This window comes from Meleagris gallopavo, chromosome 10 (genome assembly GCF_905368555.1).
Source record: "Meleagris gallopavo chromosome 10, MGAL_WU_HG_1.1, whole genome shotgun sequence".
Taxonomy (NCBI): Eukaryota; Metazoa; Chordata; class Aves; order Galliformes; family Phasianidae; genus Meleagris; species Meleagris gallopavo.
In genome coordinates, this window is record NC_139413.1 from 28252317 (window position 1) to 28279485 (window position 27169).

At 53.2% G+C, this 27169-nt stretch overlaps 2 protein-coding genes and 1 long non-coding RNA gene across 4 annotated transcripts; 1 reads left to right on the forward strand and 2 right to left on the reverse strand.

Moving 5' to 3' along the window:
- Positions 1–86: 86 nt before the first annotated feature.
- LOC146543750 (uncharacterized) lies at positions 87–4245 on the reverse strand. Its single transcript, XR_014885193.1, has 2 exons — positions 3831–4245; positions 87–2031 (listed from the first exon to the last, which is right to left on the reverse strand). It is a non-coding gene; the product is annotated as an uncharacterized LOC146543750 (long non-coding RNA).
- A 195-nt stretch (positions 4246–4440) lies between these two features.
- On the forward strand, positions 4441–6036 carry GADD45A (growth arrest and DNA damage inducible alpha). Its single transcript, XM_085231540.1, has 4 exons — positions 4441–4628; positions 4718–4819; positions 4909–5122; positions 5275–6036. The coding sequence occupies exons 1-4, from the start codon at positions 4585–4587 to the stop codon at positions 5386–5388; spliced, it is 474 nt and encodes a 157-aa protein (XP_085087666.1). The 5' UTR covers positions 4441–4584; the 3' UTR covers positions 5389–6036.
- Positions 6037–7956: 1920 nt separating this feature from the next.
- GNG12 (G protein subunit gamma 12) lies at positions 7957–26505 on the reverse strand. Of its 2 annotated transcripts, none has more exons than XM_085231542.1 (5): positions 26408–26505; positions 20004–20062; positions 19265–19364; positions 10541–10657; positions 7957–9890 (listed from the first exon to the last, which is right to left on the reverse strand). In XM_085231542.1, the coding sequence occupies exons 4-5, from the start codon at positions 10634–10636 to the stop codon at positions 9765–9767; spliced, it is 222 nt and encodes a 73-aa protein (XP_085087668.1). In that variant the 5' UTR covers positions 10637–10657; positions 19265–19364; positions 20004–20062; positions 26408–26505; the 3' UTR covers positions 7957–9764. The 2 variants fall into 2 exon arrangements, with proteins under 2 accessions (XP_085087668.1, XP_010714320.1); XM_010716018.4 differs by lacking the exon at positions 26408–26505 and adding an exon at positions 21519–21541.
- Between the last annotated feature and the right edge of the window lie 664 nt (positions 26506–27169).

Here is a 27169-nt window from a genome sequence, read left to right on the forward strand (position 1 = left end):
CTGGCACACACTGCTGTAATTACCTTTATCCTCAGTGAGGATATTTCTAATGTTTGCCCTAAGCACTTAGAACCACAATTCAACAATTGCTTCAGAAAATCATTTTAATTCATTTATTTTCAGTTCCCGAGCACGCACGGCTCACACGTGGGAACCCCACACAGCACCGGGCTGCGTGCAGTGCTCCACAGCAGCGGTGCTTTGCAGAGGCCTCTGGGAAGCCTCTCTTGGAGCAATGGATCTCCCACGCAGGAGCGCACGTTTGCAGGGCAGCTCTCCTCTGCAGCCCTTCCCCGCAGGGCTGTAACTCACAGCTGTGCATCACCCCCAGCAGCTGAGCTCCGTGCTCTTTGCTGTTGCTCCATGGGGCTGAAATGTCCGCCCTCCTGCTGCCCAACACGGCCACTGTCTGCATGCCTGCAACGCACTGCTCTGCTATTTCTGAGCATTGCCAGCAGCTGTCAGCTTATTAAGCAAGAAGAGGAAACATAGCAGGCTCGAGGTGTTGGTTTAGGTCCTCGCTCTGCTCCTCGGGTGTATTTTTTCCTAATTTTTAACTAAAGAACCCATATCTGCACAGTGCTGGTTCTCTCCCGATGTGTGTGCCACCTCGCTGCCAGAACACACAGCAGACCCACCGAGAGGCAGCTGCTCAGGTGCTCTTTGAGGCCACACTGACTTCTTGCACATAGAATGTGACATTTGCTTCTGAACGAAGTACAGCCATGGCTTCGGAGCAGCAAGAGAAGCTCCATGCGTCACCTCGTCATGGCACTCTGCAAAGCAGCTTCAGCAACTTTCTGCTCAGCTTTCTGGCAGCTGTTCTCAGTGGATTCCCAATGCGCTGCCTGGAGATAGCACTCAGAGCATGGTGCTCGTGGCTGCAATTAGATGCAGGGAATGCAGCAGCAGCAGCAGCCAGAACACAGCATGCTTTGTGCTGAGCTCTTTGCACTGAGCATTCCTGGTGCGTGGGCTCCTGGGGGGAAGCAGTTCTGGAGCTGAGCAGTGCTGGCAGTTGGGCAGCAGCAGTGGGCAATGTCCTGCAGGACTCCTGTGTAGCTTGCTCATTTCAGCATGGGTTTTCCAGAGCGGGAAACCAAGCAGTGCCGTTAACAGCAGGGCTGTAAACACGTGAACAGCAGCACTGCTTCCTCACAAGGTACGTGCATTGGAAAGCAAAAAAGCACAGCGCTGCTCTGCACAGGGAGATGTGCAACAGAGAAGTGAAGCAAAGCGTGCAGCCACAGAATTTCAGTTAACTCAGACTAATTGAGCCCTGCCTGTTCCTTCTTCCCCTGAATCCCAAGCAACTTGCAAGGTCAGTGCTACTCCTTCCCAGCAGTGGGACAGCAGGTATTTCCAGCTGACAGAGGCAGTGCCAGAGCCTCAGGAAGCAGAGGGTTGGTCCTGAGCTCTGCCCTTACCAAACCCCTCTGCAGCATCCATCTGCTCTCAGTGGGCTCTGCTGTGCTCTGTCCTTGGGAGATGGAAAGAGGAAAAGAGAAGAAATAAAGCATTTTTCCCCACAAGGGCTGGGGGAACAGGCACAACAGCAGCGCTGCGAAGGCTGGGAGGAGTGAAGTGCATGCAGTGCTGCTAGCAGTGCTGCTCTGTGCCACCACACCCTATGGAGCTGTATCTGTGGCCCAGCTGGCTGCAAAAGAGCAAACACATCTCCTTTTAATTCATTCATTCATTTTTGTGGCCCATGCCATGACTTTTCAGCTGGATCAGCTCTCTGGCTCGGTGTTGCTCCCTGAGACTTTCGGGGCGCTTTGCTCATTTTCCCCACTGTCAGACCCCGAGGCCGACCCTGCAGCCAGGCTCCGTGCATTCATGGAGCAGCGTGGTGGTGTTAACTGTGTCCCTGGATGATGCTGGGGCTACAGAAGACTTCGGCGTGCTGGACGTGCTGGCAGCAGCCGTGCTCAGACCACGTGTGCTGAGGCGCGCAGGCAGCAGCAGCCGGCAGGGGAACGCGGGCAGGCGAGATCAAACGGCCTGAAAGCAGGTCACGGCATCACCCTGCTGCAGACAGCATGGCAACTGCTCATTAGGGTGATTACAGGCAGAGGAGCTGCCCCGGCTCTCTGCTAATGAGCAGCATGGGCTGCCTGACCGGTGCGGCACAAGCAAAGCCTGCGGCTGTTGGTGCACGTTCAGCTCCCAAGGTTTTCTTGTGCTGCTGTTCACCCCTGTCCATGTTCTTGTCCCATCCCCTGCTGCTGTTCATCCCCAGCCCTGTCCCGAGCAGTGCAGCTCAGCCCCTGCCCATTGCTGGAATCTGATATGACTGTGCACAACATCCCATGCAGCCCTGGCTGCCTTCCTCTGACTGCTCTGAGAATCAGCAATAATGTATAGAATGAGAAGCTGGATTCGGTATTATCAATGCATCTACATTCTTCTGTATTCCCTTTTCTTCACAACATAATGTTATATACCATATGTAATTATTGGCAGTTGAAACTGGATTATCTTTAAGATCCACTCCAACCTAAGCCATGCTATAATTCTATGATTGTGTAAATATTCTATGTATATATATATATTATATATAAAGGTATCTCTATAAACATCTCCACACAGGCAGCAGCTCCCCAGGCGTACCACTGTCCCATCACCTAGCTGGGACAGACCCAGTGTGCAACTGGCACATTGAAAATCAGAGCCCACGCCCCGACCCAGGTGCTGCCTGGGCAATGCAGGGCAGCCTGAAAAGAAAGGAAAGATGGTGACAAGGGATTCAGAGCACATGGATTCAGCCTGCACAGCTCTGTGGATGCTCACACCCCCAGGACTCTTCGGGGGGCCCCAGGACATTTTTGCTGGCTGAGGCAGGCAGGATGCAGCTCGCACTGCTGCATTCTTCTGCTTGTTCTGTTCCCTCTCATTTCCCTTGGGACTGGGGCTGAGCCTGGGGCCACGCTGTCAGCACTGGGTGTGGGCAAGGGATGCTGGGAGCTGCGTGCTCATCTTGGAGCAGGGGAGGCATAGGGGATCCCTCTCGTCCTCGCTGATCCCTGCAGGGAGCTGCAGCACAGGAAAATAAAGGGGCTGCCTGCAGTGTGTGAGTTGCTGCTTGCTTTGCAGGGAGCAACCACTGCCCCTGCAGCCGGGCGGATGAGGAGGGCAGCAGGGCACGCTGGGGACAGGGCTGCAGGGGGCACACGGGGTTGTGGCAGGAGGATGCTGGAGCTGGAATGTGAATGTGGGGGTGAGCAATGAGGAACTGGCAGCAAACGAACCTGATTTCCTCACCCTGGTATTTGGCATCACTGGGGCATCAGCCCCACAAACACTGGCAGCGAGGACTGAAATGCAGTTCCAAGACATTAACAATGCATTCAAAAATAATTCAGCAATTAATATTTTCTGATTGAAAATGGCTTCACCCCAAAAGCCCCAGTGGGGCCAACACGGGCACATCGTGCACGTCCCAGGCAGGAGCTCCCAGCTGCACCGTGTCCCAGCACAGCACCTAGCACAGCTCTGCACACAGACAGCACTCCGTCCTGCAGCTCTGCACAGCACCGCGTGCCCTCGGCAGGCACTGCTGCTCCGTGTGAGGGCAAACTCTGCTCCTGGGTGGGGAATGGGGAAAGAGCCACGAAGCCCCAACAGACAAAGCCCTACAGCTGCCAGAGAGGAGCGAGAGGGGCTGCTACCAGGGCGCAGTAGGCAGCCCTGCTGCTCGCAGACACGCCCAGATGATTGGAGCTCAGAGCGGCCCCGGCTCCAACTATAATCCCATGCCCTACACTGGGGCTGCGATTCCGGCTGCTAATGAGGCGAAGTTAATTGGGACCCGCGCACAATGCGCCCACCTGTTGTGCCGGGCCGCACCATCTGCCGCCCACCTGAGGCCTCGCGGTGCCCGGGGCTGGGCCGTGTCCCCGGGTCGGGGCGCCGGGAGCCGCCCACGAAGCGGCGCGCGCTTCGGCCGCTGTCCCCGCAATTCAGCCCCACGGAGCGCACCGGGGCCCGTCCCCGAGGAAGCCCCCCGCTCGTGGCTTACTGCGAAGGAGCCGTGGCCCCCACGCACGTGGCCGCGGACATTGCCCTGGGCCGCTCCTTCCCACCCGGGAGCGAAGTTCTCCCGTCCCCGCGCAGTGACTCAGCGTCCGCATCAATCATTGACCCCGCACACGCTGCGCGGCCACGCGGGGCAGCACCGCGCGGGGAAAGCGGAGGAGGCCGGCCACGCCCCTTACGCCAGGCCACGCCCCTAAGACGCAGGTCACACCCCCTTCCTCAAGCCACGCCCTCTCGTCTACCCCCGCAGCCAATCAGCGGCCGCAGCCCCGCCGGTTCCCGTGGCAGCGCTGCCCGGTGGCGGAGTTCGGCGCCGGGCGGCGAGAAGCCGAGAGCTTATTTGCATGAACCAATAGAACGCGTGTATGCAAATGTGGGCAGAGCGGGTTGGCTGAGAGCGGGCCGGATAACGACGGTGGGGGCGCCTTTGTCCCGCAGAGGCGGCGGCGAGAAGGGAGCGGAGCGGCGGCCGGGAGCGGCCGGGAACCGGAGCGGGGCCGGGCCGGGCCGGGCGGTGGCAGCGCTCCTCTTCCGCGCGGCCGCACTATGACTTTGGAGGAGCTGCCTGGCGACCAGCGGACCGCCGGCAGGTAGGGAGCGGGGGGGTTGCGAGCAACTTGGGTGGCGAGGGAGGGGACGGCCAAACGCCCCGGTGCTGATGAGCTGCGTGCGTGTGCAGGATGGAGCAGGCGGGGGACGCGCTGGAGGAGGTGCTGAGCAAGGCGCTGAGCCAGCGGAGCCTCACCCTGGGTGTCTACGAGGCGGCCAAGCTGCTCAACGTGTGAGTGAACCGCTCTCTGTGTCCCCCACCCAACTCCCGGTCCTCCTCTGGTCCCCCCCAATGCTGACTCTGCTGTCTCTTCCCCCCAGTGACCCCGACAACGTGGTTTTGTGCCTCCTGGCCGCCGACGAGGAAGAAGAAGGAGACGCGGCGCTGCAAATCCACTTCACCTTAATCCAAGCTTTCTGCTGCGAGAACGACATCAACATCCTGCGGGTCAGCAACCCGGCTCGCTTGGCCCAGTTGTTGCTTCCCGACGGCGGTCCTGAACCACCCACTGATCTCCATTGCGTCTTGGTCACGGTGAGTCCATTGGTGATGACTCAATGCCAATGTCCCGGGGAGGTTCCCGAGGCCGAGCCGTCGGCTCGGCCTCGGGAACCTCCCCGAACCACATTTGCTGTTATTTAAGTGGATTTCTTGCTCAACCAGCATTTTTCCCACCTTTTATCCAGAATCCCCACGCCTCCCAATGGAAGGATCCAGCGCTGAGTCAGCTGATGTGCTTCTGCCGGGAGAGTCGCTACATGGATCAGTGGGTGCCGGTGATCAACCTCCCCGAGCGGTGACCGCGTCCCAAACATCACAAAATCCTTTTTTCAACCCATCGCTCAGGAATTGATCAACCTCCACCCCCATAAAGGAAGACAGGAGGGAGGGGAGGGAAACAAAAAAAAAAAACAAAAAAAAAAAAAACCCACAAAAAAAAAAAAATTGGGAAGAAAAAACAAACAAACAAAGGATTTAATAATAATTAAGCTGTTATCACGTTGACCGCCGAGGTGTTGGAGAGGAGCACGGAAGCGGAGCTGGAAGAGCCAACCCCCATCCCCGGAGTTGAGACACCGCGATGCCGACCGCCCCTTGGGCTGGTTTTTCTTTTTCAAGTGCAACTTCACAGTTTCTGGTTGAAATCTCTTAAAAGGAGCTCCAAAAAGGTTGAATCGGAACGCTTCGCAAACAATTTTATTGTATTTTTTGGGATGTTGATTCTCAAGTTTTTAATGCTAAGATATATAATAAGTTATTTTATGATATTGATGGAAAAAAATTATTTATACTCTGAGGTTTGAGAACCGGACTACCCTTGAGCAGTTGGTCCACAGCCGCACATCTTTTAGCTGCTGCTGAAAGCAGCCACGGTGATGTAATTGTTGGAAATGGGACGGCGCTTTGTTTTTTTGGGGTTTGTTTTTTGAAATAAAGTTTTGACTCTGCTCCTCGCTGCTGGGTTTTGCTTTGCCGCGCGCAGTCCCCGGGCTCAGCTCCTGTTGCGCTGCTCCTGTAATGGCACCTGGGCTCCCTCCCAGCCCCTCCCAACCCAGCAAATGGAACAGCAGCTGCCGTGCTGCAGGAAATGCGATTTATTTTTCTTGAGCGCCGCCGCTTTGCAGCGTAGTTCAAACATGAGGAAGCGTTTCAGCTGCCCTAACAGCTCCCGCAGGGCCTGGGGCTTGTTCCAAGTTGGGGAAACCCCATTGCTTTGTGCAGGAACCCCTTTCCCAACGCTCCCCTTGCAGCCCCGGTGCCTGAGCACTGCACCACGCAGCCGTTTCCCCCCCCAGCTTTGCTCCCTGTGCCTCTTGGAGCCGGGCAGGGGGAGCAGCAGGGCCCATGAGCAGCTGCATGTGTTGTTGTTGCTGCACACAAAGCGGGCAGCGATCCCTCCCCTGCCCCCAAAGAGCAGCCCCCCTTCCAGGCCCCGCTTCTGCTGTGGGGAGCTGTGAGCATCACCCACTCCGTGCCCCCAATTTCTGCATCCCCGCTGCAGCCCAGCCCGGGGCTGCCCAACACGGGAGCTTCCCAAACATGTTATTTTTAGCTCTGTGATTACAGCTTGTGGCCAGCGTCAGCATTTCTAAAGCGAACGCAGCCCCGGCGCTGATCCCGTGCAGCCTCCTCCCTTTGCATTCAAAATGCCTTATTCTGGCGCACGGTGCTTTGGGAGCGCAGATGTCACGGACCCAGCAAAGCCCGAGCGCAGCTGACCCCAAACACGTGCCAGCGCAGCTCGCTTCTTTTGTCCCACAGTGGGCCCCACAGGCTGCTGCTCACCCAGGGGCTGCAGCAGAGCGTGCTTCAGGCCTGGCTCCCACAAGCCCAGCGCACAGCGAGGGCAGCCTGCAGCACCCCAGCCATCTCCGTGTATGTATCGATACATCTGTGTGAAGCTAAAAGCTTCACTTGGGAACAGCCTCCCTTCCCAGGCTGCGAACCAACACGGGACCTTTGACTCAAAACCAAAGTATGTCGAGATGAGAACAAAAAGTCCAAGTACAGGCAATTTTGGCAAAGCAAACCAGCAAAATGAAAAGAGGAAAAAACCAAACTCCCCCTCCTCCCTCCCAACATACCCATGGCTCTACCAAGGGTCTGCAGTACACCAAACCTTTTTTCCCCTTCGAATCAAACAGCAGCAAAATCACGCTTGCAGAGAAGCAGAGCTGCACACCAAGCTGACTCCTGGGATGGTGGGGAAGGGAGATCCAGCGCACGCAGCAGCAGTGCCAGCCATGAAGCAGGCTCAGGTGGGGGCACCGAGGCAGTGCCCACCCTGCCCTCAAGGACCCCACGGTTTTGTTTCTCCTTTTTCCTTCTATTGAGAGACCATGTTCCTGTATCACTGAGAGTTCCTGTACTTTTGCTGCGGCATTTATGGTGAAAGAGGAAAGGTGCACATACAAACGTAACCGCTGGAGCCCATACATGACCCTAAACACTGCATGTAGCAACACACAGCTGACCTGCAAAGCTGTGTGATGGCACCAGCAGAAGCGGCCAGCTGCGTCTCACTGTCACCCTCAGGTGTTCCGTCTGAGCTGAGAAACACTGAAAGAGAACCGGTACGGTGTTTTCAATCACACAAAGACACACTGTGCCCACACACAATCCTTTTGCTCTTTGAAGTAAAAGCGGCAGCGAAGGAGATGCTGATGTGAATCTTTGCCCCGGTGCTTCGAGGATGTCAACATTGCACGAAAACGTGGAAAAATGCACTCGATGTGCAGAGAAGCAGACGCAGCAGCGAGAAGGTCTGAAGGAAAGGATTTCCCTTTACCCCGTGGCGCACGCAGCCCCACTGCAGCGGGGGGAGCACTCAGAGGTTCCACGCGAGCAGAAAGTGAGCAGCCAGGAGCTCCGTGCCAGGACTTCTTTATTAGAAAGTACAAAGGTAAGCATCCTGTGTGCTGGGTGGGTATGGCAGTACGAGTGGGAAGGATGAGAGGTGGCAGAGCTCCAGCCTACAGGAGCAGCACCGCAGGACCTCGTGTCGGAACCCGGCTCACAAACAGCACAGGGACAAAGCTGGACGTAACGCTGGCTCTGCACATACAACCCTGCATCACAGAACCATTCTGGTTGGAAAAGACCTCCTTGACCCAGTCCAGCTGCCAATCCAGAACCTCAGGTTACCTCTGGTGGGGCGAGGAGCTCTAACCGGCATTGATGGCTCCTGGAAGGAGCAATACTTGGGCTACAGCAGGAGCCCCTGCACCTCTGCGTGCCCCTGCTGGCCTCCCCAGCTCAGCTACTGACCGTGTCTAACTAGATGTGTTATAAAATGAGACTCAAAGGTAGTAAAAAAGAAAAAATAAGCATGGATCTACATTATTGTTTGGAAATCATCGCTAGAAAAATAGTCTAATTATAAAAATAATTTGAATGTAAGCACAGAGTAAGCAGCACAGTTTTCTTATTGCCAGCCTCGCGTTCAGATTTTTGAGCTGTTTGTTAAAGAGCCTCGTTAAACAAATATATAATTTCTCAATATATTATCAACAGTGCGTATATAATTTAATATAGAAATGACAAATAGGCAACATAAGACAGTAAATTACAAGTGGTTAATAAGTCCTGTAAGCATCCTTACAGGAACGCGCAGCGATGGCCGCTCACAACTCCAGCCCTGGACCACAGCTACAGAGAAAGGCAGAATCGTTATAAGTCCCCTGGAAGTTTGCTGTTAATATGCAATGTTTGTATAAATATCCTATTAAAGTTTATATATATATATTTATATACACACACGCAAGGACTTTTTTATGATGTATATATATCAAATGACTTCCTTGATGGAAAGGCTCCCTGTTACACCTGCACAACCACGATCTGGATTGCAGTTTGGCATTTTTTCCCCTTTAAGAGGGGATTTAGGAAAGAGCCAAATTCTGAGTGCCTGTACAAATCATAAATGAGACCTCGAGTGGCAGAACCACACCTCTTAACACCGCCACACAGACACGAACTATGAGCCTGTCGCCTCTGATTCTTTGGACAGCTTTTCTTTTTTTAATGCCAACACAGATTTTTGATGAGAGAAATGAGAAAACCAGAATTAAAACTGAGAGCTGCTTTTTCAACTACTCTTGAAGGCTAGGAAGTAAACCCTCAGCTACCTGACTCTCGACACATTAGGTTTTACATGACAAAAACCCTGCCAAGAGGAACGAGCACACCAAGGGTGTCAGCAGGTCTCCAGCAGTCACTACCATCATTTCTCAAGGTAGCTGTTGCTCGATAATGCACTTCTAAGTGTGCACGTGCACAAATGCACATCTGAATGCTGCAGAGGGAGGCCCTGCTCTGCGTGCACACTTGATTTTGACAAGTGTGACACCACCAATGTTTCATAATGGGGATTCCAACTCTTAGCCCGGCTGTGTTCTGCAGCAAAGCCGGGCAGCTTTGGTCTGTGTGTGTGAGGCCACAGCAGGAGCACAATCAGAGCCACGGCTCTGCAAAGGGACCCCGCTCCTCTGGCCAAGGGAAAAGTGATTGAGTGTGAAATCTCACTTCCTACCGGAGACTGGGAGCAGAAGAAATGCTTTAGAAAGCCTAAGAGATCGTTTCTACACGTGAGAAGAGGACAGTGAATACCGGGTACCTTACAGGTTGTTTGCCTACACATCTGCCTGCAGGGAGCTGCGGAGGCACTGCTGTGCCCCTATAACAAAATGCACGTCTTCTTGTCCTTGAATGGGTTTTCAGAAGCAGGAATGCCCATCAGCAATGGATCTTTCTTGGCGTGTTCTTCGCAATAGAGCATTAGGTCTGCTGATGCCTTTGACACCTGCAGAAGACAGAAGATACAATGGCTACTATTTCCCCATAACCAGCAATAGGAGGGGATGTGACCCTGCGTGAAGGGAGGGATGCTGGGCCACCAGCACCTCACAGGCCCACACCCTATTTCCTGCAAGAGACAGAGCCCTGTGCCTCGCCCTGGGGCCAGCCCTGTCCACAGAGGGGAGCTCCTCCAGCTGCTCTGGCACTGGTTCGTGACACGAGGCAATAGGATGGCTCTGCTTATACAGGGCTTCTGCAGAAGACCAAAAACAAACAGGAAGGGCTCAAAATCGTGCAGTAGGTTTGTAATAAGGAACTTATTGTCTATAAGACTGGGGACAATAAACAGAAGTGTCCTCAGATGACTTAACGCTTTCTAGAACACTAAATATGGTCTCTCCTTGCATAACCCTGCACCAAGAAAGGGTACCTTGCTGTGTGTGTTTGTGATTTTGCACTGCTGCCACCTCCAGGGATGGGGCACCCATCACAGGGTGCGCAATTAGGAATGACTTACCATTATGCAGATTTTCCAGGCTGAAATGTAAACACCAAGTTCCAAGACGGGGGAAAATCTGCACTGCGTCCCCTTTGCACATGTTCTGTCTGGGGAAACCAGGAGAAAAGAGGGGCTGGGGAAGGCCGTGCTCTCACCTTTATTCTTTCTATTGAGGCTTCTATTCTCAGCTGCTGGACAGTCCTGCGGGCCTGAGCTATGCTGTTGGTGGTGCTGGCTGTTTTACCCGACATTTTCAGTGAGCTGGCGATGCTCTGTTGGGAAAAACAACCGGTTATTTTTCCAAAGGCGGCACAGCACGTTGCGCTGCTTCTCTACAAAGACACAACAAGCTGCAAGAAGTGCTATTATATTTTTCTTATTTTACACAACAGGACTGTCAGCTGAGCAGCACCGAACACCCTCAGAAAAATTGCACTGGGCTCCAGCGTACCGCGGCGCTTCTGCCGTCCCCCACCCCAGGTCTGTGGCAGCTTTACAACATCCCAGGGAAAAAAAACAACAGCCAAAGTTCACAGAAATACTCCCAGCTGCTGTCTGCTCCCATATGGCCATATATGGAGGCATAGCAGGAAAAAAAAAAAAAGCACAGCCCCAGGACTTGGCTGCTCTGGGTAGGGAGGGAAAGCAGGGACCCCGCTGCGGGCGGCGTTTGGCTGCCATCCAGCAGGGCAGGAGGATGCTGCTGCTGTCACTGCTCACAGCTGCCAGCCCTGCACAGCTTGAGCCCAGCCAGGCAGGGCCACGGAGTGCTGAGACTCTGCGACGGAGGAGCTCAATGGGGGTGGTGCAGCCCTTCCTGCCCCCAACACTGCACGGAGGGACTGGGACAGCGTTTTGGGGAACACTGGTAACCAGGTCCTGGCCAAAAGGTATCGCAGAGTCCCCTGTAAATGCAGCTGTGAGCAGGCAGCCAGCAGCTCAGAGCTGCTTTCAGGCAGCGCTGCCCTGTCAGACCCGCCTGTGCAGCAGCACGCGAGCACTAGCAATGCACAGACTCCACTGTTTGTTTTACACAGATCCTCCAGAATAATTGGCTCCGCGGTGCTGTGCTTAAATCATTTACAGCCCTACAGGGGCTCGAGTCGAAGGCAGCTGAACGTGACCTTTCTGGGGCCGCACGCAGCCTCTCCTCGCAGGCCTCCGTTACCCACACGCCGGCCAGGGCAGCAGTGCTGTTTTTCCTCCCACTGCTCTGTGTGCTGAGAACAGCATTTCTGTGCACCCAGCCCCCGGTTTGGCACAGCCCACATTTCCAAACTTCCTGTCCCTCCTGCGGGGCCCTGCTGCGTTAATGCCCAGCTTGCCCCCAACAGCAGCACTTTGTGTCAACGAGGATGTGATGCCATCAGCACCCTCCACACCAACATCTTCCAGCATTTTCCCCTACTAACAACTCACTGCGCCATGCAGCAGTGCTCCTGCTTACCCTAATACGCCTGTGAGCTGGCTGTTGAGGACGTAGGACTTGGTCCTGCTGCTGCCTGCTTCAATCACAGCAAAAAGCCAAGAACTCCCACAGGAGGTGCTGGCTCAGTGAAGTTCAGTGAGCCCCTTCCTACCCAACTCAAGTTCTGAAGCAGGAGGGGCTGCAACCTGCACCAACAGTCCTGGCAGGCAGCACATTGCCCGGGACATCACTTAGGTGCAAAAAATGAGTCCGTAGTGCAGCTGGGACAACATTGGCTGACTTGGAGAAAATATAATTTCAACCCCATATCCATTAAAAACGTCTTTAAATTATTAACAAAGCTAAGGCGATTAACTTTTTCTCAAGCATCTTATGATCTACTGGTGAGAAACCCTGTGAGTGCTGTCCTAACAGGTATTTCGTGCTTGGCCACTTGCAGCTGACTCCCGCTGCTCCTCAAAACCCCCTGCGGTGAGTCACAAGCAGAGACAGCTGCTGTTCTCCCTGCTGAACCCCCCCAAGCCCAGTGAGCACAGGCTGGGGCTGCACGCGGCATCCAGCAGCTGAGAAACTGCTTTGCTGGCCAGGAAGCAGGCAGCAGCAGGACGCAGGAGGCCGTCCCGTCCAGCACCTTGTTACTGCAAATGGGCAAGCGATGCCTCCTGCTCGCACGCAGGTAGGAGGGATCTAATAATTGGTACTGGGCAGCATTAGAAACTTACTTCCTGGAAGAGATATTGCAAACATAGTCATGAATCTCTGTGATGTGCACACAGCCACGTGGCTGCCGAGCAGGCAGCTCCTGGGCTCCCCAGCCTGCTTTGCAGGTGTGCGGCTGGGAGGAGACAGGCATGAGACAGAACTGGTTCAAACGCTGCATGTGCTCCAAGTGACCCATTCCAGGGTAAATGTGGAAGTTCTGAGTTCAGAGTCTTTAAACTTGTGCCAGTGCAAAGATCACAGCACCACGCAGTGCTTGGCAGCACGCAGGGCTTTTGGTTGCTGCATTTGCAGCACAAACCATGCACTCTAAATACTTCCATCCTCTAAATACTTCCATCCCAGGTTTCTGTGTGCAGTTAGCTGGACGAAAGCTGGAACAAACCTCCTGAAAGTGGAGCACAGGACACCTTGGTGACTGCAGGGAGGGGAGGCAGCAGTTGGGCTGTGCAGCCCTACCTGTGCCTGCTGCCCACGCTGCCAGTCCCCAAGCAAAACTCCCGAAGGTGTGGGAACACAGCCCCTGGAGGAGTCTGCATCCCATGCAGCGGTGTTAAAGTTGCTCCTGGTGTCTGTCTGCAAAGTTGCAGTAATTGCATGAGGTTACAGATCACAATCAGCCCTCCTCACCGGTGCACGCAGGCTGAACGCTGCTGGGGGAGGAGGGAAGGCAGGGTGCTCTGCACGACAGCAACTCGCCCTGCAGCGCTGCAAGCCTGTTCCAGCCTGAACCCAAGGCATGCAGGGAGGCAGCAGGTGGCAGAGCTGGATGGTGAGTCAGCTTGGGCAGCAGGGCGGGCATGGCGCTCCCGGAGCAGCTCTGCAGCTAAGTGTGTGTGCTGCAGTTGTAAGGAGGGATGCATGGGAGTCCAAAGTGCTGCGCACAAACAGCACGACAAATCCTGTCACCGATTCAGATAGGCCCCATGTAACACCATACTGCAGACAGGTTGCTGTTAATCACACAGATGCAGTACCCCACAGCGTCCTGCATCACTAATACTGGCGTCACTCAAATATTAAAATGCATTTTCATGGCGTGCTTGGTGATTCAACCTGCAAATTACTCAAGAGAAATGGGAAAGCTGACGGACATAAACACATTTGTCTGGAAATAGTCACCATCTGTTTGCAAAGGTTCATATTCAGATCATCTGCTGTATTGCTGGGAAAGAGAATGTACCACAAAGAAAAGGTAACAAATCTGAGGCCATCGGCTGCTTTGGAACCCGCTCTGCAAAGAACACAGTATGAAATCAGAAGACCCTTCTCCTTTTGGAGGTTCCATTTCAGTCAGGATGAAAGCACAGCGCAGGAGCAGAGCATTGCCCCCACCCAGCTCTCCCTGCCTCCCACAACACTAAACGTGTCAAAACAGCCCTTCAGGATCTGTCAGGGATGGCCCAGGAGGACGGGATCACACAACAGGTTAAACCAGACCACGCACAACTGTCACTGTACCTCCACCAGGCAGACCCAAGAGCGAGCAACTGCTCCACACGGTTCCAGTGCTGCCAGGTTGGGATGTGCAGCAGCAGGAGAACTCCATCGCACCGACACACAGCTTCTCTGGAAATGTGTCAGCTCTCACTGGCTTTTTTCTCCTCTGCTCCAGAGCTGTTTTCTTTTAGATCAGGCCAGCTAAGTTGTGCAGCTTGCGGGCCAGCTAGTGGCCCAGCTTTTCTGCTGCAGAATAACCATGCAGAGGATGGCCGTGGCTCAGAGCTGCCTGCTGCCCAACACTCACATTTTAGAGGAAAAAAAAGAGGCTTCCAGCAGGGCCTCTCATTCACGCTGCTGGATCTGATAAGCAGCACACCTGCTGCACTGATAAGGAGCTCTGCTGGCACACTGCAAAGTCAACACAGAAACATCATCGTTTTGGAACAGAAAGGTGCTGCTTCGTATGGATACACACACAGCACTGATCTACTACAACCTGAGCCCTAACTCAGACCCCAGCTTCCACAGTTTTCATTTCTTCTACTGAAAAACTACAGAGTGGAAAGAAAAAGCAAACAAACAAGAAAGACCTTGATTTTCTCCCAAAGTAATGGTAGCATCCCTGAGGAGTAAGATAGTTCAACGTCTGCCGATTGCTCTGATTTCAGCATTTCATTTTCTAAACACACACACAACAAAAATTAAAAACCAGTCACTGCGGAATTAAAATACAATACGTTCCTCCCTCATTTTGTTGCAGTGGGGGCAGGCTGACTTTGCTCTGCCTTTGTCCCCCATGGCCACGACTCCTTTTGCCACTGGAGTTGGTGAAGCCTGTCCAAAACCCCCTGTCGTGGCTCAAGGAGTGACCTCATTAGGGAAGTTGCAGGGCTTATTTTCTCAACTGACTTGCTTTGTTAATAAATCAGATCCCTAAAAAACAAAAACATGACATTAGAAAATTAAATTGCCACCTTTCCTCATCTCCAAACAAACAGACGCAGCATTACTTTAATGGTCCTCCTAAGATTACCAAATCTCTTCTGCGCAGAGCTTCATATACAAGTAGGTCATCTCCCAACACTGTTTTCCCTCTGAGTTCCTGGCAACTACCCTGATAAATAAGCTGCTGCAAACATCTCATCTGTCTGTATCCATGCCCAATCTGGGTGATCTCCTCTGGGGTGCATTTGCCTAAAGGTGCACGTAACAGGTTGCACGGGAGGGCAGCACCAGCCGCTCTGCACACCACCCAAGCAAGGACACGAGGCCTTACCGGTGGGATTTCTTGCAGCCTTGTGGCAGTGCCCAGACAGGAGCACGGCTGAGGACCCACTCTGCTTGCTGCTGCAAGACGTGGATGAGGTGAAAGCCCACGGTCCCCAAAGTGCCCACAAGTGGCCATGCAGAACAAGGGCCCGGCAGGACCAGGGTTAGGGATGAGGGAAACCTGCCACGCTGAAGCCACGGTGCAACTCCCCGCTGTCTGACTCACAAGCTAAAAAGAGACCAAATTATCAGTCCCATCAACAGCCTTTTCCCAGCAATGCTACCCAAGACCAAAGCATTTCCACAGAAGTGCTCTGAAAACATGCACAGCTATGTCTGAAAACAGATGGGGTTTATTTTTTCCAGCTATGGCTGCTCTAATAAAAGAAGCGAGCTCCCGTGCTCCACGCCCGCTGGGGAAGGTTTGCCTGCAGCTCTCCCTCTGCACAGGGCTCACCAAAGCACAGCATTTACTGTGCCACGGGGACGAGCTTCTCTTTGCTTCCAGCCTCCAGCATACCGCACAGCTTTGATTTTCCCTCCTTAATAAAAGCAGAAAGGTGCAGCGGCTTCCACTGCAGGAACCAGCAGGGCTCCCGGCCTCCAGCAGGCGGAACCCACCTCCCAGCAAGCACCATGGCATGCCCTGCCGTGTGCTCACGGTCCCCTTGTGCCCTATCCATCCGTTGTCCCTACCCTTGCTCTGGGTTTTGTCGCTTCTCCACTCCTCCACTGTGAAAGGGTGAAATCAGCTGCTGCAGGAAAACATTTTTCAGTACGTGCTTTGCTCAAGAGGGGCACAGCCAGGCACTCCATGTACAGAAATGCTGAAAATTCTTCTCAGCACGCAGCAGTGGGTAGGATCAAGCAGGGACGTGGGGAACCCCAGCACAGCAGGAGGGTTTCACCAGGCCCAGACAGCAGCTCACAGCTTCCAACAGCACCCGCTGCTCCCCCTTCGTCACATAAACCCTTCCTTTCAGTAGTAAAAAAACATATTTTTGTTTGAAGGTTGTCAGCAGTGGAAAGAATTATTACGGGAAAGGTGCAAACAACAGCAGGCACGAGAAGGCTGCGTGCCCTCTCCAGACACTCGCAGCAGCACACGCAGGCCAAGACTCCTGCATTAGCAGCAGAGTCAACAAACGAGTGGAGCCAAACAGGCCAGTGGGAAGGCTTAGCTCATCTTTTGGGGAAAACACCTTTTTCCATGGAAAACTGAGGACTTTGGTTTGTTTAAATAACGATCTTTAAAAAAAAAAAAGATGCTCACCAGCCACACTTGGCCATGGGAAGGTTTAGCTACAGAAACACATGAACCATCCAGAGCACATTTCACACGGAGCATATGCTCGTGTTTTTTTAACAAATAAGAACAGAAATAGCCACAGCCAGACAAAGCTGACCCCATTCCCTACAAGAACCCTGTTTTTAAGACTTTGCCCTACTTCTTTGCACAGGCTGCAAGGAAGGAGGTTAAAATACAGCAGGCGCTCAGAACAACGGCCTCAGCAGGTACGTGGCAGGCACTGCAGCTGGGCTCCAGCTGGGATAATTAAAGACCAATCTATCTTCTTTACTCTTTTGGATCTAGGAGTGCTGGGCCACCTGCTGAGTGAGATGTAATTAAAGCAGCACTGCTGGAGCTCGGCCGGGCATGGCAGCTCTGTGCTGCACAGCTGCTCTGTTCTGCACAGCTCGTGCTTCATGTGTTATACGAAGGCAGCTCTAGGCTACAGCAGCTGCAAAAGGGTTCAGCCCGCTGCCCTGTTAGTATTTCTTTCAAAACAAGATACCTCTTAAGTTGAATGTCTCAAAACTGTAGATGAATAAAGCAGCCCAGAGCTGGGGTCAGCGTGAACCTGACATTAAAGCTGATCTGCTCATGCAAGCTTCCAGCATGTCTCCCTTTTACACTGACAAAAGCCATGCGTGGGGCTGATAGAGGCCACGTGCTGGGAGCTGGAACATAGAAACATTTTCCTTTTATACTCATTGGGATGGAGGAACTATTAGACAGGTCTAGGAGCGGGTGTGGGCACACTTCTCTGGCATGCCAATCACAGGTGCTTGGCCAAAGGCAGCACTTCTGCTCCAAGAATGATTGCAAAGTAGCACGGTGGGATCCGTTGTTTATGGTTTTGGTGATTCCACAGCAAACACTGCAGGCTTACAAGTGAAACTATGCCCTGTCCTGCAGTCTCCCCAGGCATTTCACAAAGCCTGAAGCTGGTTCCTTTTTGTATGTCACCACCGACCACGAAACAAAGGCTCCACCAGCCCAAGCAAACCACCAGCTCCCTGCTCCTTCCTAGCTTTGTCCTCAAGACCTTATTGCAGTGACCCTACCACCAGCACCCTTTCACCCCAATGGGGTTTTGCTCCCACCTCTGAGGGCAGCGATTTTGCTTACTCCTCTGTGACACCTGAGATAGCTGCCGTGCAGTGCTTTATGTCCTGCTGCCTGCCACGCAGTGCCAAGGATTCACCAGTTTCTGCAGGCTCCCCCTGAGTGCTGCGAGTACTTCAGCACGTGTGGTTTGCCCAGGCACCTGCGTGGGAGCAAGGAAGCTGCAGGCTGGGCTGGGACTTGAATGCTGCAGTTGGTTTTCCTGTGGGAAGTCACGGCTGCTCCACGCTGGGTTTGTTCCGACTTGCAGAACCCAAAGCAACGTGACTGCATGCCAAGAATTAAACACTGTGGCTGGGCACTGAAATAACCTTCAAAGTAAGCACTGCAAAAGCTAACCATGGCGATATTTCTTATATAGGGACCTCTCTGTCCTAAGAGTAACGTTGGTCAGAAAGCACACGAATAAGGAGATAGCCAGCACCCCTCCACCGGCCGGCTGCCCTGCTGGGCAGAAGCAGGCAGCACACACAGCCTGGGCCGGCCCAGCTGCATGGATGGGGCCGCACTGACACCCAGTGGAAGGCAGGGTGAGATGCCTGGCGAGGGAACACGTGGCTGAGCGCCTTCCTTCTGCCAAACGCAGTGGGAAATGAGATCTGGCAAGCAGGGAAATGCCTGAATGCCACGCTACAGTCGCAGTGCAAACGTTTGATACAGACTAGAAACGACTGGGTTTTGTTAAAAGAAAGGAAGAAAGTTTGTACAAAGAAAAGGTAAAAAATTAATCACCTGCAGCACGTGGCACATGGTGCTCCCCATGAAGGATGTCAATTCCTGAGGATTTACCCCACAAATTGCAATGCAGATGCCCCAGAAGACCCAACATCTTTTTTTTTTTTTCTTGCTGGGCACAGAAGATTCTGTTCTGTGCAGGCTGTCTTTTTGTATAGACTGCACAAGTGCCTATTTAAATGTGAGCCACAGAACACACAGAGCAGAGAGGTCTCTAGAACAGGGAACACAGTGCTTTGGTGCTTGCTTCTTCACATAAGCTCGAGATTGTTCTCAACTGAAAATTCTCAAAATGTTCTTTTTTTTTTTTTTTTTTATAACTACAAACAATACTGTCAGTCTCTTCATTAGCCCACCTTTCTGAAATGCATAAAAATCCCCAACAAAAATCCAACTGAATTTGTCCTTCTGGGTACCCCGGTAAGGATGTGCTCCTTCACCACCAGCTGTTTCACCAGGACAGCTCTGCTGGCTGAGCATGCACTACAGCTATGTTTCATTTCAAAGTCAGCCTCCAAACACATGATTCTGTCAAAACCAATTTACTTGCTGGGAAATGAATAGCGGAAAAACCTGCTTTCATTTTACTCTGTATTTTCACTGACTGGACTTTTTCTATCTTTAGTATAAATGAAAGCCATGAAAGCTGACTTCTACATCAAGGTTACTTTGAAAAACATCTGAGCAGTGTTGTTTTAAAGCCTTCAGGTTGATATTGCCAGTAAAGGCAATCTGCATGCCCTACCAAGCTGGGGTACCTCTTCTCCCAGGAAGCGACCTGCTCCTCCACACAGCGCTCCCCAGCTTGCTTACAAGAGAAAAAGACACAAACTACAGAAAGACTCTGGCTGTACCAAAATCTGTTGATCTTACAGCATGTAAAGCAGGAGCAGTCAGCAATCAAAGCACCAGACTGGGAGTCACAAGACACCGCTCGGCCTCAGGTTCCGTGGCCTTCAGCGAATTCTTTTGTCTGAAAAAGATAAAATCGTGAGTGCTGGGAGGAAATCTCTGCTAAGAGCTCCCTGGTTCCTGGGTCAGAGCCACTACAGGGCTGCAAAGCTGAGGAGGCTCAGGCGGGACCTTATTGCTCTCTACAACTCTCTGAAAGGAGGTTGTAGCGAGGTGGGGGTCAGCTTCAGCAACAGGATGAGAGGTAATGGCCTCACATTGTATCAGAGCTGGGTACTGGAAGAATCTCTTCTCCATAGAGCACTGGGCACTGCACAGCTGCCCAGGGGTCACCCTTGGGGGTGCTCCAGAGCCTGAGGATGTGGCACTGAGGGACGTGGGCAGTGGGCACGAAGTGGGCTTGAGGAGCTGAGAGAGCTTTTCCAACCTTAATGACTGTATGGCTCTATGACTATGCAGGTGTGGCTACAAGAATTTATCAGATTATTTATTTCAAGAAAAGGGAGAATATAGGAAGAAGGATTTGCACTCTATCACAATCAGACAATAATTACAAACATATCCCAGCAAATACAGACATTTATGGAGGCTTCCATGCTACCTCTTGCTAACTGATGTAGCCAACAAGGAACAGCCTGACTTACATGGGAGAGGCAACTCCCTTCAAACAGCATTTCTGCCCCCAGTGCTGGAAACTCACCTACATAGGGCAGTGCCGTAACTCGTCCGCCTTGCTTTGCTTTTATTTGTGCAATGACCCTGAAACAAAGTCAGATAAAAATGTTAGGTACTTCATAGTGCAAGAAAGTCAAAACAAAAAGGGGTGCCCACTTGTGGTTTAATTCTGATCACAAAGACTATTTCAGTTTGAGTACAGCTCCACAGAATGCTGCCTCAGGCTGCCCTCCGCCCAGCTCACTCCCTTCCTGAGGACACAGCCTTGGCTCTCTGGCTGCCCCCCCCAGCAGAAGCCTCCCCACACCCCATTCTCCCTTCCAGTACGCTATGATTCAAGGAACCGACACACGACTACCAGATTTTGATACGGGTTAACAGGAAGAAATAGAGTGAGATCAACAAACCACGAAGCTCGTTTGGCATTAGAGTCAAATAAATACTTCAGCTGGTCATTTTTGACCACAAGGGGCCCTCTATGCAGCAGGCATGCACCCACCTGAGTCGGGCAGACAGCGGTAGAAGTCCCCCTCCTCCCCCTGCCTCACAGCACACAGCCAGAGGCAGCTGCCTGTCACCTGTGTCGCAACTGCAGCTGCAGGCAAATCGTGTCCCTCCCTTTCTGGGAAGGAAACACAAAGTCCCGGGCACGCTGCAGAGCTGCGCTCCTGGAGCCTCTACTAACATCCCAGCAGCCATGCTAAGCAGCAGGAGAAACAACCCTGAGAGCCCTGATTCGAGCCCAACCCCAGCTCACCACCACCACATCCCCACAGCTCTGGAGCACCCACCACTCCCAGGGCAGCCCGTGCCAGTGCCCAGCCACTCTTTGAAGACATTTCTCCTAATATCTGACCTACATGAAACCTGTGGGTGTGCAGGCTGAGTGCAACACACCCAGAGGTACACTCTGGGGTGTGCAGTACATGCTAAAATTCGTAAAACCAGCAATTACTAATCTAATACTCATTAGTATTCGGTGTCCTTTCCTATCATTTACAGTGCAAAGTTCTACGACTGTATCTCTGCAGAGACATCACCTTCCAGGTACGCTGCAAACCGCTGACCACACGCACCGGGCATTACTAAGCTGAGGAAGCAGCTGGGACACTGATAATTCATTAACCAAGGCACGGCAGGATCCAGGATCACCGCTGACACTTTTTGGATGAGAAACCAGCACTGTCTGCCAGTGGCAGGGTGCCCTGGCCCAGAGCCCTGCATGGAGCAGTGGGTGGCTGGGTGCAGGGCAGGCAGGCCTTCAGTGTGCCGGCCTCAGCAGCAGCCGCTCTGCGACCTGCAGAGAAAGGGGACACACAGATGGGCTCTGCCAATAAATGCCACGCTGCTTCCCACACTGGAAACGGCACCCAGACCTCAACAGCTGCTGTTGGAACCCCTGTGCTGAGCAGAAGAATGAGTTACATAAAACCAGACACAGCCCAGCTGCAGGCGGTCCCTGCTATCCCTGCTCTGAACTCCTGCTTCTCACATACAGCAAGGAAATAAAACAAGCAGCACGCAACCCTCCTGCACATACCTGTGACGGCTGTACCGTGCAAAATGAGTTGCTAATGAAAACCAGCTTCTGCTTGCTTACACAACGGCCAGCTCTGGTCCTACAGCCATAACAGAAAAGTAAGAAAAGTTGTAATCTACCCACCTCCGCTTCCTGACAGCGGACAAATCAAGGTCTAGAAGCACCGTGTAAGTAATTAGGACTCATAAATCATGGGCCACTTTCTGCTATGGAGCCTCAAGGCCTCAGTACTCGGGCCCACACAAAGCTCCTGTCGGGAGGAAGGACAGGCCTGTGCCGAGGGAGGCTGGGAGCCCACGCGGCCTTGGGCTCAGCAGCAGCCACAGGCTGGGATACGAAGAGTGAAGAGAGAGGAGGAGTCTTCTTTCCACTCCAAAAGCTCCTCTGAAAGGAGGAAGTTCTGGGAGGATTCCTGCAGGAGCAGCGCTGCTCTGGGGATGAAGCCCCTGGGTTTCACAGCAGCACAACCAGGCTCAGCAGGACCAGGCAGCCCACCAACCTGCCTGCCTGCTCAGCCCCAGCCCCCAACTTCTTCTGCACTCTACAAACCCCTCTGCTGCACTCAGCAGCTGCAGCCGAGAGGCACACACGTCTCCCGACAAACTGAACTGGAGATTCTTTGCTTTGTTACTCAGAAATGAGTATCTCCTGGAGGTCTGCATCACCACTGCGCGGCTGCAGACCCACCCCTCACACTGCCCTGCATTGCCCCAGGCCTTCCCATGCAGCTCTGTTAGCAGGAACAGCGTCCTGCAGCTCAGGGGAGCAGGGCAGAGAAACGCCGGGGTTTTTACGTGAACCGATGTGCTGCTGCCTGACATTTCAGGACGTGCATTTTTCTTCCTTCTAAGGTTTAATTCTCATGCTGCTAGATACCAGCGAGGATTTTACGAGCTCGGTAATAAACTGAATTTACACACAAACACAATCTTACCCACTCCTGCAATGCACTGGCCTGTCTAAACCACGCTGGTCTGAAGCTGATGCTCTACTGTAAAGCAGAGGAGAAGCAGGTAGCTCAGTCCTATCTGACTCCTCATTTCCTATTAAATAATAACTATTTACAAAGCAAGCATGTGAGCAGCAACAACAGCCCCGTTCAGGCAAGGTTTCATACCCAAAGCACTGGCTCTCTGTCCCTCCACAGCCAGCAGGGACAGACATGCCAGCAGCATCCCACCATCCCAGCAGCAGCCTTGGGCAGCACAGGGAGAGCTACACAGCACCTTTCTCCAGAGCTTCGCTTTTCTAATGCAAACTAGAGCCAGCCACCCCAGGACAGAACTCCTCACACACCGCTGTAAGATGGCAGTGAGTGTAAATGCCTTCTGTATCTGCCCGCTTTCATTTTTGAAAACAGAAAGGAAATTTTCTTTTGGAAACACTTCTGGCCATTCCCTGCAATGATTAATGACATCGCAAAGAACCTTTTTCTCTTTTATTAACTTAAAAGGTATACACAGACACATCACATATCTTAGAACTGCGGGCTGCACCAACTGTTCAGAAAACATAAGCAGAAAGACCTAACAAAACAGGACAGAAATCCAAACATGCCCAATTAGGGACAGACAGCCCAGGAAAGGCCTTTCTGCAGACAGACTTCCTACACTATAATTGCTTTTAAATTGAAGCTCACATTGATAAACAATTTAAATGTCTGTTTCTGCCAAATACACCCATGTTATACGTACATATATCTGTACATCAGCACGTGTGCATCACATACAAGCGTGATGATGCTATGAAAGCTTTGCTGGGACACAGAAGCACAGAAGTAGCGATGCTTTTGGGATGACCATGGGCCAAAGGATTTCTTTTTTCACAGCCAGAGTCTGTACTCAATAATGCTGATATTACTGATGGAGGAACCAAGTGTGGCAGTGCTGCCCACCTCCAGCTGCTGCTGGTGCCGTCCAAGGCACAGGAGGGAGGAAAGCCCAGGGAAGGCAGCACCAAAACATGCCAGAAGCATGAGAGATGCATGGCCCCAAAGCACATCATACAGATTGCCAACACTGCATCCAGTTCTACACCCTTCTGTCAGGGCATAGCCATTACTTGTGAGGCTCTCCCACCCACCCAGCAGTGTTGCCGCAGCTATTCCTGCTCTGCAAGCCAGACTCGCAACAACAGGTTTCCCTGATCCTCTGCCTACATCTTCCCTTTCCAGCGATATCCGCTGGTTCCTGATGAGAAGGACCCTCAGGCTGACGTGTGCCCACTCTGCTGAGCCCCTACTCGGAGCTGCACCCGTGGCCAGGGTAGCAGCAGCCCGGACCCTGCTGCAAAACCCCATCCCACGCTGCCCACCTCATTGCACCCTGTCCACCCCATCCCATCCCATCCCATCCCATCCCACTCCATCCCACCCCACCCCACACCATCCCAGGAGATGTTTTGTTCTCCTCTACCTGAAGCCCAAAACCCACTGATTTCTTCCCCATACTCAATCCCACATCGACACCTACTCTCCAAGCACCCCACTGATACCAAGACACTTAAAGCTCAGTTCCCGCACACGGCTAAAGCAGCTCTGGAACTGTGATGGTGTAAATGGCTCAGCTCTCATCCCAGCAAGAAGAAAAGGCCGTTCCACCTACGAACGCCCCAGCAGCCACAGGCACACAGCCTGCCCTCCGTCATTCAGCACATCCAGGCGCTCTGATTCTTGCTCAAACTCCATCACATGCCAAGATGCTGACACGGAGACAGGAAGCCGAACATAAACACGCCGCCTGCTTTACTGAACATTCAAAGAAACAAAGCTAAAAATATGGAGTTGTTGGAGTCTCTGGACAGAAGGAAAATAGAGAGTTCTACCAGAGCTCCAAGGACTTCTGCCATCACCTCTGCTCTTTGCAATATTCTCAAACAACATACGGAGTGAAAACTTCTCTTTCACGACTTCAGGATTTTCTCTTCTCCCTCCCCTCCATAGTCCTCAACAGCTTATTGTGGAGAACAGAAACAAGGGGATTCCAGAGGGGACCACAGTGCTGAGTGCAGTACAAACACTCAGGTTTGGAAAAACTGGGTCTCATTGTGTAACATGACAAAATGCAGAAAACAGCTGCATGACTCCAGCAGTGATTAACTCGGAGCAAATCCCGAGAGCCATCAAACATCTGCAGCTTCAATTTCCCAAGAAATGGCGAGTCTGCAACTACTTTCCAGATCTGGGGGAACTTGCTTTCTGCTTTCATTAAAGCCAATGAAAGCTTTACTACTGATCCTATCTCAGCAGGATAAGGGCTTTTCTATGCTAGACCAGGAGAGCCAAGAGCCCCGCACATTTCTGCGTTGCTGGTAAGCACAGATGACCATTTAATTTGCGGAAACACAATCCTTCTAAGAATGTAGCTAAATCATTTGGCCAATATTATCACAGCAAGCTGATTACACACTGTTTAGCAAGTACCTCTTTTTTCTGCCCCAAGAAGATGCTCGTGCCATAATCTTTGCTCCAGTGCAGGGATGAAGCGAGAAGGCTGGCAGTGATGATTTGTGGGGCTGTACCAAGTGCTTCCAGAGCAATTAGAGCTTGCTTTTGTAACGGAGCCTAATCAGAAGATGCTGCATCAGGACCAGGGCAGGAAGCTCATTCCCACTTGGAAGAGTTACGGTGTGGGGCAGCTCCCTGGTGGGCTCAGTGCTTCCAGAGCTATTGTGGGCCTGCATCTCCCACCGCTCCATGCTACAGAGCAGCTTCTCATGACCTGGGCTGAAATATTCTGAGCTTTCTGAGGAACACAGACTGAGAAATGCGTCTTTGGTGTGATGAAAGTAAAGCTGCTACATAGCCACAGAGGCGTGTATTTGAAACAAAGTACCTGAAACACAACACAACTCAGTGCTCGCTTTTACATACAGATGGAGAGATGGCTCCAAGCAGCTGGAGTCCCCGGTGCTCTCTTAACACCAGGGCTTTGTTAGCAGGTAAATCACGGAACCATGATTTGTTCCTGGGTTGAAAAGGACCACAATGATCATCTAGTTCCAACACCCTGCTGTGTGCAGGGTCGCAACCACAAATAAAGGCGGTCCCGTTGCTGTGCCACGACACGACCCGGTTCCACGGCACAACTCCAGCCTCACCAGCTGCTGTCCATTGGAATTCATTTGCCACTTTGGCAACGGATTAAAGATCCTCTAAATTACCGCCATACATCCAACGCAAGGCTGAAATAGGGATCGGGAAGTCATTAACTGCATCCTAATCCTTTAATCGCGCTCCGTGTTACCGGAGCAGCACAGCATCCTACCGCCGTCCCATTACTTCCTCACCTCATTTTATTTCTAAACGAATCCCCAACCAAGACAGAAGCAAACAAGCGACTTAGGACCACCCGGCAGACCTCAGCCGGCGGAGATGCCGGCTGCGAAGCGCCCCGCGCCCAGCGCCGGCCGGAGAGGCGCTCAGCCCGCCTCGTGCCGCCGTCCCGGCGCAGGATCCTCCCGCGGCCTCCGTGCCGCGCTCCCCCCGCCCCGCGTCGCGCTCCGGGCACCGCACGGCGCCGTGCCGAGGCCGCGTCCCGCAGCGCCACGTGCCGGGCCGCCCCGCACCACCCGCGCAGGCCGCGAGGCGCCGCCCGCAGGGAGCGGCTCCGTTTCTCCTCCGCCGGGAGCGGGCAGCCGCGGCTCGGCGGAGTTGAGAGGTCGAAGAAGCGATCCGGCTGCCGGGGAGGCCCCGCCGCCCCTCGGCCCGTCCCGCCCCGATGCGCCCCGCGGCCCCGCCGCGCGGAACGGCGCTCCGGGGGAAAGGGAGGAAAAATAACAATTAAAAAAAAACCCCGACCCAACAACGGCCGAACGACTCCAAACTCGGCCCCGAGCGCTGCGACCACCGCCGCGGCCCGGCCCACCCGCAACCCCCGGCCCGCGCTCACCGCCGCCGTCCTCCGCCCGCTGCCGTCTCCAGGGGCGACCGCCCCGCGCTCCGCCCTCCTCCGCCCGCGCTCGCCCCGCCCGGCCCCGACCCGGCCCGGCCCTGCGCTGCCCCGAGGCCCCCGCGGAGCGCGGCACGGAGCTGCGGGCTGCTGGTGGTCCCTCGTGGGAAGGAGTGCTTTCGTGTTAGAAAACAACCTCTCCCCTTGCCCTCCTTTTTTTTTTTCCCGTAGCGGTGCTGTCGGAAGGAAGGTCGATGTTCCTGGGGACAGAAATGCCGCTGTATCAGAGGGCGGTCAGGTTGGGTATTAGGAGAAATCTCTTCTCCTGAAGAGCGCCCAGCGCCGCACGGGGGCGGGGGTCACAGCCCTGCGGGTGTTCGGAGCCATGCGATGTGGGCATGGGGAGCGGGCTGGGGGTGGATTGCGGAGCTCAGAGAGCTTTTCCAACTGAAATGATTATTCTGTGGTTCAGTTCAAACTTCAGGAACTGATACTTGAGTTTTGTAAGAGAGATAGGGAGATAGTCCTGGTTAGGGAAGCACTGAGCAAGACGAATGTTTAATGTTATAAACCTACTCAGGAATTTTAAACTTACTTCAGGAGGGGAGTCAACTCTTTGAAGGGGTAGATTAAAGCAGGACGAGGGGAAATGGTTTTAAGTTGAGGGATGGAAGATGTAGGTTGGATGTCAGGGGGAAGTTCTTTGCTATGAGAGTGGTGAGGTGCTGGAACAGCTGCCCAGAGAGGCTGTGGATGCCCCGT